Source organism: Kogia breviceps, chromosome 18 (assembly GCF_026419965.1).
Source record: "Kogia breviceps isolate mKogBre1 chromosome 18, mKogBre1 haplotype 1, whole genome shotgun sequence".
NCBI lineage: Eukaryota > Metazoa > Chordata > Mammalia > Artiodactyla > Physeteridae > Kogia > Kogia breviceps.
The window spans coordinates 10980432-11003512 of record NC_081327.1 but is presented as its reverse complement, the minus strand read 5'-3'; the positions used below and the strand labels follow the sequence as shown (position 1 = coordinate 11003512).

Below are 23081 nucleotides of genomic sequence, written 5' to 3'. Positions count from 1 at the left end.
CTCACCAGGAGTCAGGATCACCGGGGTCACCTCCTCGCCCGCCCGACAGTCCCCACCCCAGGCACGGCTCCCTCCCCTTTACCTCTGGGTCCGGCTCTGGCCAGCTCCAGCGCCGGGGGGCCTTGGGCCCGCCCTCTGCCCTGTCCGGCAGCGCTGGTGTCTCCCGCACTGTTGTTCTCCAGCCCAGCCCAGCCCAGCCCAGCCCAGCCCAGCCGGTCTGCGGGAGGCTGGGAGGGCCCCAGGGGCTGGGAGGGACCGGGGCGGGGCTGAGGGAGGGGGGAGGGGGGAGGAGGACAGGAGGCAGACCTGAGGGATGGGGCTCTGGCTTGTTGGGGCTGGTTTTCTGGTGAGACAGCCGGAAAGGTGCAGGGGTGGCTGCAGAGACCGGGAGCTGACAGGCTGGGGAGGGGAGAACCAGGGGCCAGGGTGAGAGTCCGAGGGAGGGTGAGGCCGCGGGGCTGGGAAATGTCAGAATGGCCCAAGGGCAGGCAGAGTCCTAAAGTGGCCAGGCCGGAGCCCAGGGGCAGGGCCTGGCCGGGGGAGGAGGCGGGGGTGGGGGGGTGGTGACTGTGCTGAGAGGGCCGGGTGACCTTGCCAGAGGTGGGGGTGTGTGGCCCGGAGTCAGGGTGGGGGTGGGGAAGGGGGCTGGTGGGGAGGAGGGGATACAGGCAGACACCAACATTGCAGAGAAAGAAGAGACAGCCAGGGAGGCCCCGGGGGTTAGGCTGGGAGGAGAGACAGGTGGCAGAGATTCAGGAAGGCCAAGAGGAGAGAGCTGCAAGGAGAGAGAGACAGAGAGGACGGGAAGGTGGAGACAGCTGGCGAGAGATAAGGGAAGCCCTTGTGGGGGAGGGTGGAGAGATGTGCAGGGGCAGGTGGAGGGACGACGGGGTGGGAGCAGAGAGCAGGGAGTCTGCCAACCGAGCCAGAGGGCAGTGAAGCGGGGGGCACCAGGAGCCCTGGAGCCGAGCTGACCCCCGTTCCTCCTCCATCCCTCCCTGGTCCCACACTCCGGCCCTGGGCCTGCCACGCCCTGAGGCCCTGGCTCTGCCTACAGCGGCATGGTGATTCCAGGGACACTCCCATCCGGCCCCCCAACCCCCACCCCCGGGACCAGGGAGGGTGTCTGCCGGTGCTTCTGTCGCAGCCCTCCGGAGGCGTCTGCTGTTTGGGCTGCATCGGCTGTCTGGGGTGGCAGGCAGGTGGGGCCGCCTCATCTCAGACCTCCTGGAGCCTGGGCTGGGACGCAGGGCCCCCCAGTGAGCCCGGCCTGACCCCCTTCACCTCGACCCGGGTTGGGAACTGTCCAGATCAGCTCAGGAACCCTGTCTTTTGGACAGGGCAGCAGCAGTTGATTATCTGTCTAGCTGATTCCCTCTCCCCAGGATTGAATAATGGAGCCCATGGGACCAGATGGAGGAAGAGCACCCTCTTCCTCCATCTTCCTCCATTGCATCGGTGGGGAATACCGATGCAATCACAGCCAGGGTGGGCTGGGGCAGGGCCCTGAGCAACGTTGGAAGGGGTCTCCGAGCCCTCTTCCCCCAGGCCGGGTTGGGGCGGTCCAGGCCCCCCGACTCTTGGCTCATCTAGCTTCTCCCAGGGCGCGGAGGTTCCTCCACCCGGGGCCAAGCGGACAGTTTCAGCGGCTGTGGGCCTCAGTCTGCCAACGCTCCCGTCGGGAGAGAGAAACCGCTCAGCAGCCAGACAGGTAAAGTCGAATGTCGAGAATGACTGACGAGGTCTTGTGGAACGTGGTTGGGTGGGTGTGCGGGTTGAAAGCGGTGGACCCCATCTTCCTGTCTCCCCCAGCCTTTGAATCTCCCTCTCCAGACTACGCCAGGGCGGTTCTGGCTTCTCACCTTAGTAACCGTAGGTCACCGCTGAGTCCAAATGCCAGTCAGCCAACTAAGAAAGCTGTCAGGACCACCCCAGCTGCACTAGCTAACTTGTTATACCCAGAATCTCTACTAAGTGCCCTCCTATCGGTGAACTTGGCCCCATGCAGTGTAAGATCCACTCTCACTGGCCTAACACCCTGAGAACCCACTCCTGTGCAGGTTCCCCAGGGTTGACTCTACATCTGTTTGCAAGTCTTGCCCTTGAGCGTAAGAGCTGTTCCCTTGTGGGTCATAGTGGGCACCTGTCCTCTGGAGCGTGCTGAAACTTGACCCTTGGCATTTGTGGGTCTAGTGGCAGCAGGGGATGCTTGTGATAAGTCTTGAGAAAAGCAGGTCCCCCTTTGAAGGCATCTGCCCGAGGGGAGGTCCTCACAGGGTTTTCAAGAGCAGGATCGCTGGTGGTCTCCTCACACTGGTAAGGGAGGCTCCCAGTGACGTGAGAGTTCGAGATCATGTTTCCTTTGGGTCCAACCAGCTGACCCGATTCCAGATTTCTGGATCCCACTGTTTACCAGTCAGTGCCCTCACTTACGTGTGAGAAACTTGTCAAGACCGGAAATTCAACTGTCTTAACTCAGCAACTCGAAAACCCAAATGTTGTTGTATTTTCAGCAGTATCTACAAGTCAGAACTTTGGGGGGCACTGGGGGACTGTCACGGGAGCTTTCCAACTCTGAAGGGGTGACTTGAGCTGAGCACTCTGCAGTCTGCCTAGCCCTGTCTTTACAACTGTCATCACTGCCACAGCGTCAAGCGCAGCGGCCATAGGGCCTCCCAGCGCACAAGGCTTCAGTTGGCACCTCATCACAACCCCAGGCAGTAGCGGTTTCGTGATGCGGTTGCATGCCTTGGATTTTTGGGGTTTTTTAAAAATTTTTATTTTATATTGGAGTATAGTTGATTAACAATGTGTTCGTTTCAGGTGTATAGCAAAGTGATTCATATACATGTATCTATTCTTCTTCAAATTCTTTTCCCATTTAGGTTATTACAGAATATGGAGCAGAGTTCCCTGTGTTATACATTAGGTCCTTGTTGGTTATCTATTTTTTTATTTTTTAAAAGTTTTTGGCCGCACTACGCGGCTTGTGGGGTCTTAGTTCCCCAACCAGGGATTGGACCTGTGCCCTCAGCAGTGGAAGCACGGGAGTCCTAACCACCGGACCACCAGGGAATTCCCTATTGATATTTTAAATATAGCAGTGTGTACATGTCAATCCCAAACTCCCAATCCATCCCTCCCCTCCACCCTTCCCCCCTGGTAACCTTAAGCTTGGTTCTTTAAGTCTGTGAGTCTGTTTCTGTTTTGTAAGTTCATTTGTATTTTTTTTTTTTTTTTTAGATTCTGTATATAAGTGATATCGTATGATGTTTTTCTCTGACTTAATTCACTTAGTATGATAATCTCCAGCTCCATCCATGTTGCTGCAAATGGCATTATTTCATTCTTTTTTATGGCTAATGTTCCATTGTATATATGTCCATCTTCTGTATCCATTCATCTGTCGATGGACGTTTAGCCCATGGATTTCTAATGTCTCCTTTCCCACTGCCGAGGAGCTTAACAATGTACTCAAGCCAAAGACAGGATCAAACCAACCCCCAAATCCCATCTTTGTGTGTTTATCTCTGGGAACACTCCAAATGCCAGTGCTCTATTAGTTTGGATCCAGTCTGGAGAGAAGAAAAACCATACGGTAGTTTAATAGGGAAAGTTTAATATAGAGAATTAATGACTTTAACAGCAGAGTGAAATAAGGAGGGAGATTCATTGGTAAGGTGCCTTGGAATTTACTGGAAATCCACCTTCAGGGGTGTGGTGGTGGAGAGGCATTCACAGGGAGGTGCGTCAGTGGAGGTTCTCTGTAGAACTGCCAGGGCAGGGGTGGGGGGCGCCGGGGAAGCTGCTGACCACCTGCCGCTTCAGGAAGCAGGTGCGCGGGGCAGCCATGCGCTGCAGGGTCGCTGAGCTGGCACACCGAGCACCGCCAGGAAGCAAAGGCCTCGCCTCTCGAGGAACGCCTCTCGGGCGCCCTCTACTGGCAAACCTTATCAGACCACTTGGCAAAGGAAAAATACTTCAAACGCCCACATCAGCTTTCACAGAGCAAACAAGAAAGCTGAATTTGGAGCTGAGTCAGTAACTCAATAAGCAAGGACACTGTGGGACTTGGGGTGCTCCCAGCATTTAGTGCGTGTGGGCCAGGGATGCTGCAGCCCGCAGCGAGCTTGAGTCGCCCCACACAGGGAAGAACCATCCCTATAAAATGCCCATAGCACCTTCTGTATCGGGTCAGGTCCTGGCAGGAAACAGTAGCGCACTGAAGTGAGATCATCCGACAAGAGTCTTCTGACAAAAGTCAAGTTTCTTTTTTTTTTTTTTTTTTTTTTTTTTTGCGTTATGCGGGCCTCTCACTGTTGTGGCCTCTCCCGTTGCAGAGCAGAAGCTCCGGACCCGCAGGCACAGCGGCCACGGCTCACAGGCTCAGCCGCTGCGTGGTATGTGGGACCTTCCCAGACCGGGGCACGAACCTGTGTCCCCTGCATCGGCAGGCAGACTCTCAACCACTGCGCCACCAGGGAAGCCCAAAAGTCAAGTTTCTTGACATAGAGGTGGGCACGCTGTGGGAGCACCGCAAGGGAGGGTGCAGCTCCCTGGGGCTACTTGCAGCCAGAAGCCCTTGCCTCCCCCAGGCCTGAAGAGGCAGGAGAAGGGGGTTCCCGGAACTGGGAAGGAGAGAAGTGTGTGGAAAGGGCTGCCTGACAGGCTGGCAGGAGCTGCGAGCTTCACCCCAGGCTGCCCGCCAGCCAGAGCACCCCTGCGGTAGGGGACAAGCCACCTCACTCCCCTTGCCTCTGACCTGCCAGTGCCTCTGACCCTAACCCGACCCCCCGAGTTGTGTGAACCCAACTGGACGCTAGAAGGGTGAGCTGTTAACCTCTCAGCACAGCCCGGCTGAGACCCAGCTCCACACGGACGGGGCCAAAGGCTAGGCAGGGATGGGGCTGCTGGCTGTGTCTCGGGGCTGCTCCTCTGGCCCCAACTTGAGACCCTGGGCCCAGTCAGCCCCCAGAACCTCACAGTTGGGCAGCATCTCCTCCACCAAGATCTGAGTGAGGCCTGGGTTGGACACAGCAGGAAGGTCAGAGATATCCAGTCTGCGGAGGTTCCTGCGGAGGCAAGATTGGGGCGGGGGCGTGAGGACACGCATGAGGATGGCGTCCGTGGGAGCGAGTGTATGTGTATGGGGGCGTACCCACCCCCACTTTAACCCCTAGCTTTCTAATAAAAATCTTCGTTCAACCACGTGAGACCCACCGTGTTCATTACAAACAGACACCTCTGGCTCCTGTGTTCTGCAACAGTGTAAATTTCTTGGGGTCTCATTAAAGCAAAAAGGCAGGCAGGCGAGGAGCCCTCCCGTCCTCCTAGAGGCTCCCCTGCGCCACTCGGCTGTGCTGACCCACCGCCAACGCTCCAGGTCCACCGTGCGTGGAGGCAGGGATGTGGGAAGTGCCCGAGACCACCCCTCCCGGCTGGGGGCCCAGCCTGAGCTGAGGTCTCACTGGAGGTGGTGGAGGCAGGCGAGGCCCCGTTCAGAGACTCGGGGGCAGCCGGCCAGCGAGAGCTCTCGTAGCGAGTTGGCTAGCTGGTGGAGGCGGCTGAGACACCAGTCATCCACGTGGGGACAGTGCTGCAGCGACAGGGACTGGAGCTCCTTCAGGGCCACTGCGGGGGGAGAGGGCAGACGGCACTGAGGGCCCTTCTGGAGCCCCCCACAAAAGGGAAAGCGCAGAGCCTTGCCCATCTCCGGCCCTCCCCGCCACACCCTACTCACAGAGGTTGTCCAGGCCTTGGTAGTTGATGGCACAGCCGCTGGCGTCCACAGCCTCCACAGGCACCTCCCGGAGCTTCCAGAGCTCACCAGAGAGGCCACGCCCATTTGGCCGCATCCACTCCTTGTCCTGAAACCTGGAAGGGGCGAGAGGGAGTGTCAGCAGGGTCCCCGAGGCCACCAACCTCTTGAGAACACTCCCAGCCCCGTAACAAGAGAACACGGCACACTCACTACACACCAGGCCCTTCACTAAGAGCTTTACGTGTCTGGTCTCATTGGGCCCCCTGACAACCCCATCAAAGGTGGAACGTCTGGCCAATCTTACACACCTGCAAGGTGAGGGTCGAAGAGATTACTGATAACAGAGAAAAGAGCTATAAGACAAGAATCCTTGTAGATGAGCAAAAGTTGAGGTGTTTTCAGACAGGTACATCATTTCTAAGGGAGGTGCTGGAGGAAGTGCTCAAACCAAGTGAAAATGTTAACTTGGAACCAAGATGAGGGACAGATGAAGCCTACATGAATTGTTTTCAAAAAAGAAGGAAAGTAAAGGGGAAAAACAAAGGGAGGAGGAGGAAGGCAAGAAAAAGGGGGGGAAAGGAGGAAGGAGAAGACTAACACCGACTGAGCACACGTGCTAAGCCAGCCTGTGACCTGTGACAAGTGCCCAGATTGCAAAAGATCTTTGAATCTTTACAGCACACCTTGTAGGTTAGACACAACTACCATCCCATTTTACAGATGACAAAACTGAGGCTCAGGAACCAGTCCCCAGCCACACAGCCAGGAGGGGGCAGAGACCAGGGCACGCATGGAAGCCTGTCTGACTGACTGAAGAGCCTGGGGCTTAGAGAGCCGCTCTCCCGCCTCCCCCAACCCAATTCTGACACCTTTGCCATCATACTTGACTGCGCCTCCCTGCTTCAGGATGAAATAGGCACCTGCGACGTAGGGGCCATATCGCTCCTTGATGTAGGTGAAGGACCTGCCGGGAGAACAGTAGCCGAGGGTGAGCCTTGGGAACACCACACCCCTCACCAGGCCCCAGTGCTGCTGAGAGGGTCAGAGTCCAAAGCACAGGATTGAGACTGGCAGGCAGGCAGGCAAAGACTGCAAATATTTACTGAGGGCCTATGAAGTGCTGGGCGCCGGAGGGACAGTGGTAATCAAAAGGCAGATAATTGTCCTTGCCCTTGTGAAGTTATTTCACTGGGGAAACAGGTAACCGGGAAGTAAAAACAAATTGCAAAGTATCAATTCCGTGATGAAATTAACACCAAGGGACAGACCAGGAGTGGCTTGGGTCAGGGGAAGGGATAGAGGAGGCTAATTTAATTTGGGTGTTAAGAAATGCTTCTCGGAAGAGGTGACACTTGAGCAGAGGTTTGAGTGTGGGAAGGAATGCAGAGGTCAAGGTAAGAATCTGCCAGGCTAAGGGAACAGCTAGTGCAAAGGCTCAGGGGCTTGAATTACGATGGTTGAACAAATAGCAATAAGGACACCATGCTGGTGGGGGTGAGGGGTGTCCCTGGTAGGGGTCTCAAAGCTCAGTAGGGGCCAGGTTTTTGGCCTTTAGAGTTTGGCTTTTATTCTAGTTGCGGTTGGAAACCATTTCAGGTGGGTTTTTTGTTTTTTTGATGTGGACCATTTTTAAAGTCTTTATTGTATTTGTTATAATAATGCTTCTGTGTTTTATTCCCGTCCTACCACTAATCTCTTCATGACATTTTTTTTCTTAGATTCCATATATATGTGTTAGCATACGGTATTTGTTTTTCTCCTTCTGACTGACTTCACTCTGTATGACAGACTCCAGGTCTATCCACCTCATTACAAATAATTCAGTTTCATTTCTTTTTATGGCTAAGTAATATTCCATTGTATATATGTGCCACATCTTCTTTATCCATTCATCTGTTGATGGACACTTAGGTTGCTTCCATGTCCTGGCTATTGTAAATAGAGCTGCAATAAACATTGTGGTACATGACTCTTTTTGAATTATGGTTTTCTCAGTAGTGGGACTGTGGGGTCGTATGGTAGTTCTATTTGTAGTTTTTTAAGGAACCTCCATACTGTTCTCCATAGTGGCTGTATCAACTTACATTCCCACCAGCATGGAATCTAAGAAAAAAAAATGTCATGAAGACATTAGTGGTAGGACGGGAATAAAACACAGACCTACTAGAGCATGGACTTGAGGATATGGGGAGGGGGAAGGGTAAGCGGTGACGATGTGAGAGAGGGGCAGGGACATATACACACTACCAAATGTCAATTAGATAGCTAGTGGGAAGCTGCCGCATAGCACAGGGAGTTCACCTCTGTGCTTTGTGACCACCTAGAGGGGTGGGATAGGGAGGGTAGGAGAGAGGCTGATGCAAGAAGGAAGAGATATGGGAACATATGTATATGTATAACTGATTCACTTTGTTGTAAAGGAGAAAGTAACACACTATTGTAAAACAGTTATACTCAAATAAAGATGTTAAAAAAAAAAATAATGCTTCTGTTTTATGTTTTGGTCTTCTGGCCACAAGGCATGAGGGATCTTAGCTCCACAACCAGGGATTGAACCTGCAGCCCCTGTATTGGAAGGCGAAGTCTTAACCACTGGACTGCCAGGGAAGGCCCCATTTGAGGGTTTCAAATAAAGTAGGAATGTTATCTGTTTCTCTTTCTTAAGAGTCCTCTGGCTGCTGTGTAGACTATAATAGGGGGCAAAAGGTGACCAGTTAGGAGATGACTGCAGTAATCCCACCATAAAATGAAAGGGTTCAGACCAGGCTATAAACAGTGAGGAGGTGACCACCGGTCAAATTTGGGATATTCTGGTATTTTATTCATGGACTGGATGTGGAGGGAAGGGATGCAAAGAGAGGAATCAGGGATTCCTTAGAATGTGGTCTGAACACCCGGGTAAGCAATGGTGCCGCTGACTGGGACGGAGAAGGCTTGGGGGTGAGAAGACTTTTTAAGGGGGAAACCAAAGGTTAGCCATGTTAGGTCTGAAGTGCCAGCTAGACCTCCAAGAAGAGATGGGCCTTGGGTGGCGTCTATGAGCCGGAGGGCTTGGCAAGTGTGTGGGCTGGAGATGAAGGCGCAAGTGGGCAAGGCTGGCACTGGAAGCCCCAGGGCTGCCTGCAGTGGCAAGGGCAGGGTGACTGACTGGGGAGCCTGAACAGCAGGGTGGTGCAGGGCAGGGGTTCTCACCGGTTTTTCTGGAGCACCTTCAACACCTGCTTCTGGAGCAGGTACTCCCTCACAGCCTCCACATCATAGAAGCGGTCAGCCAGGAACCGGAGCAGCGCCCTCCCCTTCCTCTGACTGCCCTCCGGGTCCACTGCCCTGCTCAGGCCACGGATGCCGCTGGTACCCCCGTTCCATACTGGAGCCACCAAGCGAAGGGACTGGGGAGGAGAGGGGAGGAGAGGCTGAGCGTGGAGCCTCCTGTGAGACGCACAGTCAGCTCTGCCTGCTTTTGCTCCCAAATCTCCCCTCCTCGGTGCTTCCCCGCTCACTTAATTCTCCTCTCAGAACTTCCAATTCTTTCGGATCCGTAAAATTTCCCCATGTTTCCCCCAAGTTCCTCCCCTTAATCAACCTTAAATTCTCTTTGATTTGGCCAAATGGTCTTGGTTTTCCTAAATTCTCCCCCTAAGCCCTCACTTTCTCTCAAAACCTCTATCTGAACTCTTAATGTCCCACAAATTCTCCCCTTAATTTTATCCAAATCCCACCAGAGACTTCCTGAATAACGCATTCCTTTCCCCCAAATATAATCTTAATTTCTCTTCAAACCACCCTTATCTCTTAAAGCTCCCAAACTCTTCCTTCAATTTCCCCTCCAGAAGGATATACAGTGGAGAAAAGACAGCCTCTTCAATAAGTGGTGCTGGGAAAACTGGACAGCTACATGTAAAAGTATGAAATTAGAACACTCCCTAACACCACACACAAAAATAAACTCAAAATGGGTTAAAGACCTAAATGTAAGGCCAGACACTATCAAACTCTTAGAGGAAAACATAGGCAGAACACTCTATGACATCAATCACAGCAAGATCCTTTTTGACCCACCTCCTAGAGAAATGGCAATAAAAACAAAAATAAACAAATGGGACCTAATAAAACTTAAAAGCTTTTGCACAGCAAAAGATACTATAAACAAGACCAAAAGACAACCCTCAGAATGGGAGAAAATATTTGCAAATGAAGCAACTGACAAAGGATTAATATCCAAAATTTATAAGCAACTCATGCAGCTCAATAACAAAAAAACAAACAACCCAATCCAAAAATGGACAGAAGAACTAAATAGACATTTCTCCAAAGAAGATATACAGATTGCCAACAGACACATGAAAGAATGCTCAACATCATTAATCATTAGAGAAATGCAAATCAAAACTACAATGAGATATCACCTCACACCGGTCAGATTGGCCATCATCAAAAACTCTAGAAACAATAAATGCTGGAGAGGGTGTGGAGAAAAGGGAACCCTCTTGCACTGCTGGTGGGAATGTAAGTTGATACAGCCACTATGGAGAACAGTATGGAGGTTCCTTAAAAAACTACAAATAGAACTACCATACGACCCAGCAATCCCACTACTGGGCATATACCCTGAGAAAACCATAATTCAAAAAGACTCATGTACCAAAATGTTCATTGCAGCTCTATTTACAATAGCCAGGACATGGAAGCAACCTAAGTGTCCATCAACAGATGAATGGATAAAGAAGATGTGGCACGTATATACAATGGAATATTACTCAGCCGTAAAAAGAAATGAAACTGAGTTATTTATAATGAGGTGGATGGACCTGGAGTCTGTCATACAGAGTGAAGTCAGTCAGAAGGAGAAAAACAAATACCGTATGCTAACACATATATATGGACTCTAAGGGGAAAAAATGTCATGAAGAGATTAGTGGTAGGACAGGAATAAAACACAGACTTACTAGAGCATGGACTTGAGGATATGGGGAGGGGGAAGGGTGGGCTGTGATGAAGTGGGAGAGTGGCAGGGACATATATACACTACCAAATGTAAATTAGATAGCTAGTGGGAAGCTGCAGCATAGCACAGGGAGATCACCTCTGTGCTTTGTGACCACCTAGAGGGTGGGATAGGGAGGGTGGGAGAGAGGGTGATGCAAGAGGGAAGAGATATGGGAACATATGTATATGTATAACTGATTCACTTTGTTGTAAAGGAAAAACTAACACACTATTGTAAAACAGTTATACAAAAAAAAAAAATTTCCCCTCCAAAGTTTTCTTAGTCTGCCTCAATTTCTCTTTTTGCTATAACCAAATTCTCCCGATAATTTTGCCCAAATTCTTATCTTCCCTAAAAATTCCTCTTAAGTTCCCAACCTCTTACTTTTAAGTTTTCCTAGGTGCATTCCTTGATTTTGCCCAATTCTTTCTAAATTCTCTCCACACTATGGCAAATCCTCCCCTTAATTTCCCCTAGGTCCTTCCCTTGGAATTCCCAAATTCACCTCTTGGATCCTGCCCCGAGCCCCCATCATCCCTTTGATTTTCCATCAAAATTTCTAACTCTCCCATGAGTTTCCCTCACCTTTGGTTCCCTACCCTTGCATCACAAATCCCAGTTTCTCTGCCAACCCCTCCCAAACCCTCATCCCTTGCAGGTCCCACTCTCGCCAGCCCCTCGGCTCCAGGAAGCTCGCAGTCGGACCCCTCCCTCTGATTGGCTGGGCGGGCTTTCTCGGACCGCACGCGCTGTTTCCCCATTGGTTGCCACTGGTTTCTCTCCTCCGCGGCCTGTGAGCCTCACCTCACCGATCCTTCCCGGCCCCAGGTGGCCACACGTCTCCGCGCCCAGCTCGAGGCCTAGCGGGAGAGGCCCCTTGCTCCCCCTCGCTACTTGTTCCCTGGGCGCCGACAGAGGCCCTGAAAGCAGAGCGGACACTAACTCCCCCAATTAGTGCTCCAGAAGCTTCGTTCACTTACCGCCGTGGCGGCCGCCATCTCGCTAGGATTGCGTTACCGGAAGGGGCTGGTCTTTTCTTATCTAACCCACCCGGTTCAGGGTTGGGCGTCTTTACTTATGGCCACGCCCCCTCCGTTTTCCAGCCCTCCTCTTAAAGGAGCACACACTTATTACTCGGGTTTAGGGATCGCTTGGAGCTCCCTCTGCCATGGGCCTTAAAATGGGACTCGGCAGCCTTTCCCTAGGAGAGCGTGGGCAGTTCTTCCTGCTGAAGTACCATCCTTCCCTCCGACTGCACTCATAGTCCACCTGAGGCTCCCTGTTCTTCTACTTCTAACGTGCTACCTTCTTAGAACAGGGAATGATGCATTGAGAAACTGTCCGCCTCTTCTTTAAAGCAGGGTCAGGGAATGGAAGCGTCCAGTAGATGGTGAGGTTAGACCTCAGGGTAAAGGACAGAGGTGAGATCTCAAGACTAGTATTGTGATGTGTTGGCAATTTCAGTTTGGAGTTGCAAGCTACATCTTAGTTTGAAAGTTCAATATGAAGTCTTGTGGATAGAATTACTCATTCATCCCTTCTACAAATATTTACTGAGTCCCTACCACGTGGCAGGCACTGTTTCGGGTAGTGAGGTTGCCATGGGACAAAGACTTTCTCAGGGAGTTGACATTCCAGGCAGGGAGAGGATGGATAAGAAACACATGAATAAGCAAGATAATTTCAGACAGTGTTTGATAAGAGGCAAATAAAAACGGGCAATATAATAGGGAGTGACTGGGGCACAGGGCCATCAGCAAAGACCTTTGTGAAGTGGTGACATTTAAGTGGAGGTGAAGGATAACAAGGAAACAGCCATTCAAAGATCTGGGGGAAAAGTGTTTCAGGCAGAGAGATACAGCCAGTGCAAAGGCCTAGAGGTGGGACCAGCTTGCAGAGAGAGGTGGGAGACTGGGTCAGAGAGGTGAGCAAGAAACTGCTTTATTCCATTTGCCGGGGCATGCCACGATGTGATTTACATTTTCTAAAGATCATTTCTGCCAGGTGGAGAACAGACCTTAGAGAGCAAGGGGGGAAGCACGGAGCCAGCAAAGAGGCTACTGCAATCATCCAGACAAGAGATGAATGGGGACAGCAGCAGGGACCGGGCAATGGAAGTGCTAAGTGCTCAGATTGAGTCTGTTTTGAAGACAGAGCCAATAGCTCTAGAAACTAAAAGGATAGCGATGCCGTTTTTTGGAGAGGGGGAAACTGGGAAAGTAGCAGGTATGGAAGGGTAGGTGTGGTAGGCTGAATAGTTCCCCCGCCACCCAAATGTCTACATCCTGATTCCTGGAACCTGTGAATGTTACGTTGTATGGTAAAGGGAAGATGTGATTAAGAATCTTGAGATGGGGAGATTATCCTGGATAATCCTGATGGGCCCAATAGAATCACAATGGTTCTATTTTTTTTCTTTATAAATGTTTATTTATTTATTTTTGGCTGCATTGGGTCTTCCTTGCTGCGCGCAGGCTTTCTCTAGTTGCAGCAAGTGGGGGCTAGTCTTCGTTGCGGTGCACAAGCTTCTCATCGTGGTGGTTTCTCTTTGTTGCAAAGCACAGACTCTAGGCGCGTGGGCTTCAGTAGTTGTGGCTCTCGGGCTTAGTTGCTCCGCAGCATGTAGGATCTTCCCAGACCAAGGCTCGAACCAATGTCCCCTGCCTTGGCAGGTGGATTCTTAACCACTGCGCCACCAGGGAGGTCCCAAGAGTTCTATTTTACTTTTTATTTTTATGTTTTGGCCATGCTGCTCAGCATGTGGGAATCTTAGTTCCCCGACCAGGGGTCGAACCTGTGCCCCCTGGAGTGGAAGTGCGGAGTCTTAGCCAGTGGACTGCCAGGGAAGTCCCACAAGAGTCCTATTTATTTATATATTTATGTATTTATTTTAAAATATTTATTGCTTTATTTGTCGGCACCAGGTCTTAGTTGCAGCATTCAGGATCTTTAGTTGTGTCATGCAAACTCTTAGTTGCCTCATGTGTGATTTTAGTTCCCAGACCTGGGATTGAACCCCGGGCCCCCTGCACTGGGAGTGCAGGGTCTTAGCCACGGGACCTCCAGGGAAGTCCCAGAGTCCTATTTAGATGGAGGCAGGAAAGTCAGCAAGTAGAGGACGTGATGACAGGTGCGAGAGGTTGGAACGACGCAGGGAAGGGCGTATGAGCCCATGAATGCAGGCGGCTTCTGGAAACTGGGAAGGGCTAGGAAAGGGATTCTCCCCTACAGCCTGCAGAAGGAACCCAGGCCTGTGGACCCACTTTAGACTTCTGACCTCTAGAACTGTAAGATAATAAGTCTGTGTTGTTTCAAGCCACTAAGTCTGTGGTCACTTGTTACAACAGCAATGGGAAACTAATACAGTGGGGTAGATCCCAGCTGAGAGTTTCTGTTTTGACCACATTCACCTTGAGATGCCTGAGGCCTCCAGCTGGGGATGCCGAGTAGTGGTCTGGATGGAGGTCAGGACTGGAGTCAGAGACCTGGGAGCCATTGACGTATAGGTGGAATTTTAACACCCCTGCAAGAGGGGTTCTAGCGGAGGGAGGCCTGCAGTGCCTCCCCATCTTCCCCATGACGGGGCCCAAGCTGCTAGTGATAATGTCTCTGGGCAAATTTAGGGTCAGCAGAACTGGCTGCTCAGCTCTGGACCAACAGCCCGGACACCGAGGCACCCTGGCCAAGGGATCGTTTTCTCGGAAACCACTGCTGGCTCCTCAGGCACGTTGGGAGGCCCTGGGAGGGCCCCAGTGGCGAAGACTGGCAAGGACCAAGCCAGGGGAGGCCAGAGATCAAGTGGAGAAGAGGGCTGCAGGGGAGGCTGGGGAGGAGGAGTGCGTGGGACCCAGGAGGGGGCGGGACGAGGTGAGGCTGGGCATCCACACCCTGGTGAGGGGTACGTGCTGAGAAGAGGCAGGGAGAGGTGGAGTTTGACCCCGCCAGAGGGGCTGAGGTTGGATCCTCGTGAGCAGAGTTGAGGTTAGACTTCGATTAAAGCAAAACAAAAACACACGAAGCTGCTGATTCTCAGTGGAGAATGGACTTTGGGTGGCCCGAGGGGGAGGGGCTGGCCCTCTCCTGCCCTCCACTGCCCTTTACTCCCCCCCACCCCGGCCCCCACCTCCCCAGGGGACTGGGTCACTCTGGACCTTGCTACTTCCTGCTCCTGGCCGCCACTGCTCAGAGGCTATGGAGCTGTGGAAGCAGCTGAGGCAGGCTGGACTGGTGCCCCCAGGGCTGGGCCCACCCCCGCGGGCCCTGAGGGTGGTGCCCCCAGCGAAGAGGGTGGGTCAGACCCTCATGTTCCCAGGGGCTGACACTGGAGGTGCCAGGGAGAGTCTGCTGTGGCTCTGGAAGGAGCTGGTGAGTGAGGGGATTGGAGAGGTAAGAGATGGGGTCGGGAGGAGTGGATAAATGAATAGGAATGAATGTAAATAAAAAGGGCCAGAGATTGAAAGACAGAAAGTCAGAGACAGGAATAGAGAAATAGAGGCAGAGGCAGACACACCCAGAGAAACAAGGACACAGACAGAGACACAGAAAGACACAAAGAGTGAGAGACAGGACTAGAGAGAGGCAGAGACAGAGAGACCCAGAAAGAGACGAGAGATGGAAAGCAGAGATTGAGAGCCGCAACAAGGACAGACTCATTAAATCTGAAAGAGAGGCGGAGACAGTCCAAGGCAGGGGCAGAGAAATAGACAGAAAGACAGGGATATGGAAGGACAGAGACAGCCAAGTAGAGACAGAGAGATGGAGACAGATCACAAGAGAGGGAGACCTAATAAGAGAGACAAAGAGACTGAGGCTCAAGACACAGAGAAAGAATGAGAGAGATGGAGACAGCAAGGGACAATGAAATGGAGAGACCAAGACAAAGGGAGACAGGGCAGAGATCAGAGCCAGAAGCACCAAGGCAGTCAGAGTCCAGGGACACCGTGAACATGCCCCCTGCGGTGCTGTGGGCCAGGACTGTTAAAGAGAAAGTAATTTATGACACCTGTTAAAGATGGCAAGGCTCTAGGTATGAAGACCGCTGTGATGGCGGTTTTGCAGTAGAGGAGAGAGACTGGGCTCAGCTCTGAATACAGCGCGGGCAAGGGGGAATTTACAGCCAAGGAGCAGGACAGGGCTCAGGGGGTAGAAAATTCCTAAGCAGAAACATGAGGGGCACAGGGGGGATTCTGGCTCAACCTATCTAGCAGGATTCTTGCTGAAGGCAGGTCAGGGTGAGCCGCCATCACCTGGGGGAGGGGGGAGGGGGAGGAACCCGATCAAATAAGGAGGAGGGGGGATTCTTGCTAAAACTGGATTTTACAAAGAAGTGCTGATGGGCCTAGGAAAAGGTTCAGGATCCTGAGTAAAGTTGGGTCAGGCAAAGAATCTTTTCTGGGACTTGAGCTGAGACCTGCTCCCACCCAGGTTTCACGGCAGACGCACACTAACCCCTTGCCCTCTGGCGTGGGATACCCATGACTACACCTTCTCACCTGCAGGTGAACCTCCGCCTAGTGGATGTCCAGCTGCTGGGCCAGCTATGCAGCCTGGGGTTGGAGATGGGGGCACTTCAGGAGGAACTGATCACCTTCCTGGAAGAGGAGGAGGACGGAGAGCTGGAGGGGAAGCAGGAGGGGGCCAGCGGTCCAGCCCCAGGTCACCGCCTCCCTGACTTTGAAATGACTATCTGAGGCCCTGCTGCTGTGCTTTCGGACCCACGAATGGTATGCAAATTTATGCCAAGAAGATGGGGAGATTTGCAGGTCAAATCAACCTGCAAACGTCGATTTGGCATTGGCACGCGCTCCTTGAGCAAGTGCTTTCTCTGAAAATGTCGGAGATTAGATTGAGGGGTGGGCCCCTGAGCTGTGGGCGTGTTTGCAGGTGATGTGGGAGGTTTGCAGAGAAACTCTAGGTGTATTTGCAGATGCGCTGCAGGTGTGTTTCAGGGGAGGCGTGGGTCTTTGCAAATATGATGGAGATGCGTGCAGATGGCTATTGAGTGCTTGAAAAGTGGCTAGGTCTGACTGAGGTGTGCTGTAGGTGTAAAATACACGCTGAATCTCCAAGCTGGGTGTGATAAAAAGAATAGACAACATTTCAATAATCGTGAAAATTAATTACATTTTGAAATGATAATATTCTGGGTATGTTGGGATAAATAAAAATATGACTAAAGCTAATTTCATCTGTTTATTTGTAAACTCTTTTACTGTGGTAAAATACATATAACATAAAAGTTACCATTTTAACCATTTTTAGTGTACAATTCAGTAGTGTGAAATATATTCACGTTGTTGTGTGAATGTGTTTTCATCTTGCAATACGGAAACTGTACCCATTAAACAACAAGTCCCCATTCCCCCTCCCCCCGCCCCTGGAAACCACCCTTCTACTTTGTGTCTCTATGAATTTGCCTACTCTAGGGACCTCATGTAAGTGGGATCGCACAGCATTTGTCTTTTCGTGACTGGCTTATGTCATTTAGCATAATGTCCTCAGGGTTCATCCAGTTGCAGTACTGTGTATCAGAATTTCCTTCCTCTTTAAGCCTGAATAATATTCCATACATGTGGTATGTCCAAACACATTTTTTTTTTTGAACTTTTTTTTACTACGCGGGCCTCTCACTGTTGTGGCCTCTCCCGTTGCGGAGCACAGGCCCCGGACGCACAGGCTCAGCGGCCATGGCTCACGGGCCCAGCTGCTCCGCGGCATGTGGGATCCTCCCGGACCGGGGCACGAACCCGTGTCCCCTGCATGGGCAGGCGGATTCTCAGCCACTGCGCCACCAGGGAAGCTCACAACCACATTTTATTTGTCGATGGGCACTTGGGTTGTTTCTCCCCTTTTTGGCTGTGGTGAAATACATTGCTCTGAACAAGGGTGTTCAAATATCTGTCCAAGTCTCTTCTTTTGGGTATGTACCCAGAAGTGGAATTCCTGGATTGTATGGTAAGTCTCTGTGTAATTATTTGAGGAAGTGCCATACTGTTGGCTGTACCATTTGTCATTCCCACCAACAGTGCACAAGAGTTCCAACTTTCCACCTCCTTGCCAGCACGTTTTTTTTTTTTTCTTTTTCCTTTTTTCATGATAGCCATCCTAATGTCTGTCAGGTGGTACCTCATTGTGGTTTTGATTTGCATTTCCCTAATGATGAATGATGTTGAGCAACTTTTCCTGTGCTTATTCATCTATTTCTTTTTACATCTTAAAATATGACTGCTAGAAAGCTTAAAATGACATAAGTAGCTCCCACTGTATTTCTCTTGCACTGCACTATTTCAGACGTTTGAAAAAGGAATGTGGGTGTGAGCATGTAAGTGGCGAGGTTTCCTCGATAGTCCCAGACGCGTTGCAATTGTGTTACAGCGCCACCTGCAGGAGACAGGCAGATATCTGCGGATGGCAGCCGACGAGAAGCAGGGCTGCAAATATAACTCTTGCCCAGGTGCACATTTGTAGAAAAGATGCCCAAGACATCTGCAGATGGGAGCCGACGAGAAGCAGGGCTGAAAATATAACTCCTGCCCAGGTCCACATTTGTAGAAAAGATGCCCAAGACAGCAGGTGGAGGGCTCCAGCCTGAGGAGAGACAGCTCTTCTGGGAAGACAGTTGGACATTCTTCATAAAACCATTACTCCCAGTGAGGAAAAATACACGCTTGCATTTCTGTGATTCTTCAAAACAATTTTCTGGTTGGGAGTGAGGATATTCCCAGAGAAGTGAGATGCTGGCAGGTGCTGAATTCCTGTCCATGGGGATTTCCGTCTTCAGAAAAACCTGCTTCTACTCTAGCGCCCGCGAGCCACAACTACTGAAGCCCGCGTGCCTAGAACAAGAGAAGCCACTTCAGTGAGAAGCCCGCGCACTGCAACGAAGACCCAACGCAGACAAAAATAAATAAATAAAATAAAATTTTAAAAATACCTTGCTTCTTTTTGTGCACTGGAGTCACCCAAGACTCGAGGGGATTTGGGGTTTGGGCTCTGTCCTCAAACTGGTCCTCCTTTGCCTACCTTAGCCAGGTCTGCAGCTGCTGGGAGTTCTCCTGTAGGGGGTGGTGCTGGGGAGAATGCTGGGAGTCTGACCCCAGTACCCAGGGAAGGGCAAAGATACCCCAAGAGCATGCAAATAATCAGAGCCCCCTCTCCAACACTGGGCACTCTAGAAAGAGGCTGGGGGCAGTCCGGGTCTCTTGGCAGCTACATCGAGTCCATGGGGGTCACCAGGGCTGGGGAGCTGGGGCTGCACGGCCACAGGGTCTGGGTCATGCTTCACAAATTCCAAGGTACTCTGCCTCTTGGGGGGAAAGAGGGTGGGAGGGAGGGAGGCACAGACAGGAGACTGGAGGGGGCAACTTGGGAGGGAATGCTTACTATTCAAGAACAGCATGGTGGGTGGCCCCTGATGTCTGGGTGGCAGTTACTCTGGGCCATGTCCTGGGCCATAGAGGTGACATCTATGGGGGAATCACCTCAGTCAAACACTCAGGGAAGTTTGGGTGAGTGTGGTCAGCTCCCCCTCCCCGGTATTGTCCTTCTCAATGCCAACTTACTGAGCTACATCCAGCACCGATCAAGTCAGCACCAAGTTTGCCTCTGGAGCTCCCAGCCCAGCAAGGTGGGGGGACCCCTGAACACACAGAGATGGCTAAGATGATCAGGGCCGGGATGGGGGGGCACGGACTCACCCATCTGCCAGCATCTCACTTCTCTGGGAATATCCTCACTCCCAAATAGAAAGTGTTTTCAAGAAGAATTGCAAAAATGTAAGCATGCATTTTTCCTCACTGGGGAGCATGGAGCAAGATGGGAGAGGACTCAGATAAGGCAAGAGGCCCAGCCTGAAACATCAGGAAAGTGTCCTTAGAAAAGAACCTAAGGAATAAGTAAATATGAGCCAAGCAAAGAAAGAGAATGGGAAAACAGTAACAAGTAGGAAAATTGCACATGCAAAAGTCCTAGAAGGCCTAGTGATCTAGCTTCTTGCTACTCAAAGTGCAGTCCATGGACTAGCAGGATGAGCATTGCTGCAGCTATCTACTGCTGCATAACAAACAACCCCAAAGCTCAGTTATTTTAAGCAATGACAGCATGTGTTTTGCACATGAATCTGCAGTCTGCAGGGATAACTCATCTCTGCTCCACGATGAGCTACTTTGCTTCAGGTGGAATCATCTGGAGGCACATCCATTCACACGTCTGGTAGCTGATGCTGGCTATTAGCTGGGGCCTCTGTTCCCCTGCCGGCCATCGCTCCACATGGGTGAGACTGGCTTTCACACAGCATGGTGGGTGGGTTCCAGAGGCAAATGCCATGAAGAGAGAGCCAGGCAGAAGCCATATTGCCTTGTAAAACTTAGCTTCAGATGCCAGGCAGTCATCCTTGCCATATTCCTCCTGTTATGGCAATCGCAAAGGTTCAGGGGAAGGGGAAATGGTTCCCACCTCTTTATGGGGAGTGCAAGGTTCTGGAAGCATGTGGACCAGGGAAACCAAGCAGGACCCTGTGGGGCCCTCCCAGGTACAAAAGCCCCTCTGTGTCCTCTGTATCTTGTTTGCAGAAAGAGGCTTTAGTCTCCTAGACCTTCCCTGAGTTCCAAAGAGCAGATTCAGACAGTTACTAGGAATTAGGGAAGTGAGAGAATGCAGAAACAAAGGAAAAGCAGTCAATCAAGAAAAGTAATGATGGCTTAAACAATGTTTCAGCAATAAAGCAGAGTGTTAGTTCCTTGTCAGGGGATATATATAGCGGTCTGATGCATACCTTTGAGTTGTTCTGCAGAAATTAAGACCCCAACCCAGGTGGAGGGTGGTGACTAAATGCTGACCACAAGCATGTAGACCCCAGACTGGTTGGAACCAGAAGGTTGATGATTAAGATTCCTGAAACATCACCCTGTTACCTCACCACCAACCAATCAGAAGAAAGTCATGTACTCTGAAGCCCTAACCTTAAAAGTTGCCTTTAAAAACCCTTCCTAATACTTACCTGGCAGGGGAGATACCATGATCACGAAGGTGGTTTTCCCAGGGTGAGGCGTATCCATTGCACTCCAGATGTGCTGACCCCTGTGATTTCCCCAAGTGTAGGAAATTGACTGCATAATCTGTGGTAGTAGAGGACTGTGTTTCTGCTTTCCCCGACAAACCTGTTTTTTTGTTTGCTTGTTTGTTTGCTTTTGCGGTACACAGGCCTCTCACTGTTGTGGCCTCTCCCGCTGCGGAGCACAGGCTCCAGACACGCAGGCTCAGCGGCCATGGCTCACGGGCCCAGCCGCTCCGCGGCGTGTGGGATCTTCCCGGACAGGGGCACGAACCCGCGTCCCCTGCATCGGCAGGCGGACGCTCAACCACTGCGCCACCAGGGAAACCCGACAAACCTGGTTTAAGAGTAGCATTTGAGGGAATTCCCTAGCAGTCCAGTGGTTGGAAATCCACACTTTCACTGCTGAGGCCTCGGGTTTGATCCCTGGTCAGGGAAATAAGATCCCACAAGCCACGCAGCATGGCCAAAAAACAAAACCAAAAAACACTCTTCCTGAAAACCATCAGGGAGTTTGGGTCTTTTGAGCACAAGCTGACCATTGTCCTTGCGTGGTGCCTGCAAATAAATGCTATACTTTCCTTTACCACAGCTTGGTGCCAGAAAACTGACTTTGCTGTGCAATGGGCAAGAAAAATCAAGTTCAGTTCAGTAACAACAGGAAATATTGCTGTGGTCATTTTCAGAAAACACAAACTGCCACAGAATCACCGGGAAGCTTGGTAGATGTGTTGATTGTCAAGTTCCACACTAGACCTACGGAATCAGAATCTACATTTTGTAAGATTCTCAGGTGCTTCCTTTGCATATTTGATGCAAGAAGCATTGTTCTAAATCACAAATATGGCACTGTTTTGAGCAGGAGGCGACATAAGTTTTGAAAGCTCCCTCTAGCTTCTGTGTGGAGGGTGGGTTAGAGGAGTTTCAAGTGGTGATTAGATACAAGTAACTAAAGAAAAAAATAGATAAATTGGAATTCATCAAAACTGAATACTGTTGTACATCAAAATATATGATCAAAAGTGAAAAGACCAATTACCAGTACACTAAGTCCCCTCCATACGAACCTTCAAGTTGTGAACTTTCAAAGATGTGAACGTGTGTTCGCATGTCCAGTCACAGAAGTCAGTTCATGTGTCTGGTGTACATTCACATGCATGCATCCTCTACAAGTGGTTGTGCTTTTGTGTACTTTACTGTACAGTACCATATAGAGTACAGTAGCACAGTATCTTTATTTCAAGCCCAGGATGTCCGGAAGTAAGTGTAAAAGCAGAGGTGATGTAGCTGGTACAGTACTACCCAGACATCACTGGATCGTTTTTTTCAAGAGGGTAGATAGAACTGAATCCGGCAAGAAACCAGAACCTGTGCCATCAACGTCAGGTGTGAGTGAAATTGCAACTTACCCCCCGTCTCCTATTGCTGAGGATCCTTCAGCTCTACCATCTCCCACCTCCTCTCCCTCCTCCAGTAAGTAACTCTTCTTGCCTGTTCACTCCATGCCAGCCCCTGTATGCCAGCTGTTGTACTGTACTACTGTACTTTTCAAGGTACTGTACTGTAAGATTAAATGTTTTATTTATTTTTTGTGTTTGTTTTTTAAGTATTATTTGTGTGAAAAGTATTATAAACCTATCACTGCACAGTACTATATAGCCGATTGTGTTAGTTAGGTACCTGGGCTAACTTTGCTGGACTTACGAACAAATTGGACTTATGAACGCACTCTTGGAATGGAACTCGTTCCTATGTAGGGGACTTGCTGTACTGAAACGAAATCAGTTATTTATTTATGTATTATTATTTTTGGCCGCACCATGCAGCTAGCAGGATCTTAGTTCCCTGATCAGGGATTGAACCTGGGCCCTCAGCAGAGAAGCGTGGAGTCCTAACCACTGGACTGCCAGGAATTCCCTGAATCAGTAATTTTAAAACTCCCAACAAACAAAAGTCTAGGACTAGATGGCTTCACAGGTGAATTCTACCAAACATTTAGAGAAGAATTAATGCCTATCCTTCTGAAACTATTCCAAAAACTTGCAGAGGAAGAAATGCTTCTGAACTCATTCCATGAGGCCAGCATCACACTGATACCAAAACCAGAAAGAAACATCACAAAAAAAGAAAATTACAGGCCAATATCACTTATCAACACAGATGCAAAAATCCTCAACAAAATAGTAGCAAACAGAATCCAACAATACACTAAAAGGATCATGCAACATGATCAAGTGGGATATCCCAGGGATGCAAGGATTTTTCAATATCTGCAAATCAAT

General features: G+C 50.6%; 2 protein-coding genes, 1 long non-coding RNA gene and 1 other non-coding gene across 4 annotated transcripts; 3 read left to right on the top strand and 1 right to left on the bottom strand.

The window, feature by feature from the left end:
* Positions 1–1593: 1593 nt before the first annotated feature.
* Positions 1594–5208, top strand: LOC136793014 (uncharacterized). The gene is made up of 2 exons (XR_010837705.1): positions 1594–1711; positions 4341–5208. It is a non-coding gene; the product is annotated as an uncharacterized lncRNA (long non-coding RNA).
* DMAC2 (distal membrane arm assembly component 2) lies at positions 3599–11776 on the bottom strand. Its single transcript, XM_067018682.1, has 6 exons — positions 11729–11776; positions 8954–9150; positions 6645–6725; positions 5741–5874; positions 5469–5631; positions 3599–5072 (listed from the first exon to the last, which is right to left on the bottom strand). Exons 1-6 carry the CDS (start codon positions 11744–11746, stop codon positions 4892–4894), a joined length of 774 nt encoding a protein of 257 aa, XP_066874783.1. The 5' UTR covers positions 11747–11776; the 3' UTR covers positions 3599–4891.
* Positions 11777–14787: 3011 nt separating this feature from the next.
* Positions 14788–16438, top strand: ERICH4 (glutamate rich 4). Its single transcript, XM_059045370.2, is given in 3 exon segments — positions 14788–14850; positions 14853–15113; positions 16247–16438. Coding segments are annotated over 3 exon segments (516 nt in total).
* Positions 16439–20737: 4299 nt separating this feature from the next.
* Positions 20738–20900, top strand: LOC131745678 (U1 spliceosomal RNA). The gene has a single exon (XR_009332411.1). It is a non-coding gene; the product is annotated as a U1 spliceosomal RNA (small nuclear RNA).
* The last annotated feature ends 2181 nt before the right edge of the window (positions 20901–23081 follow it).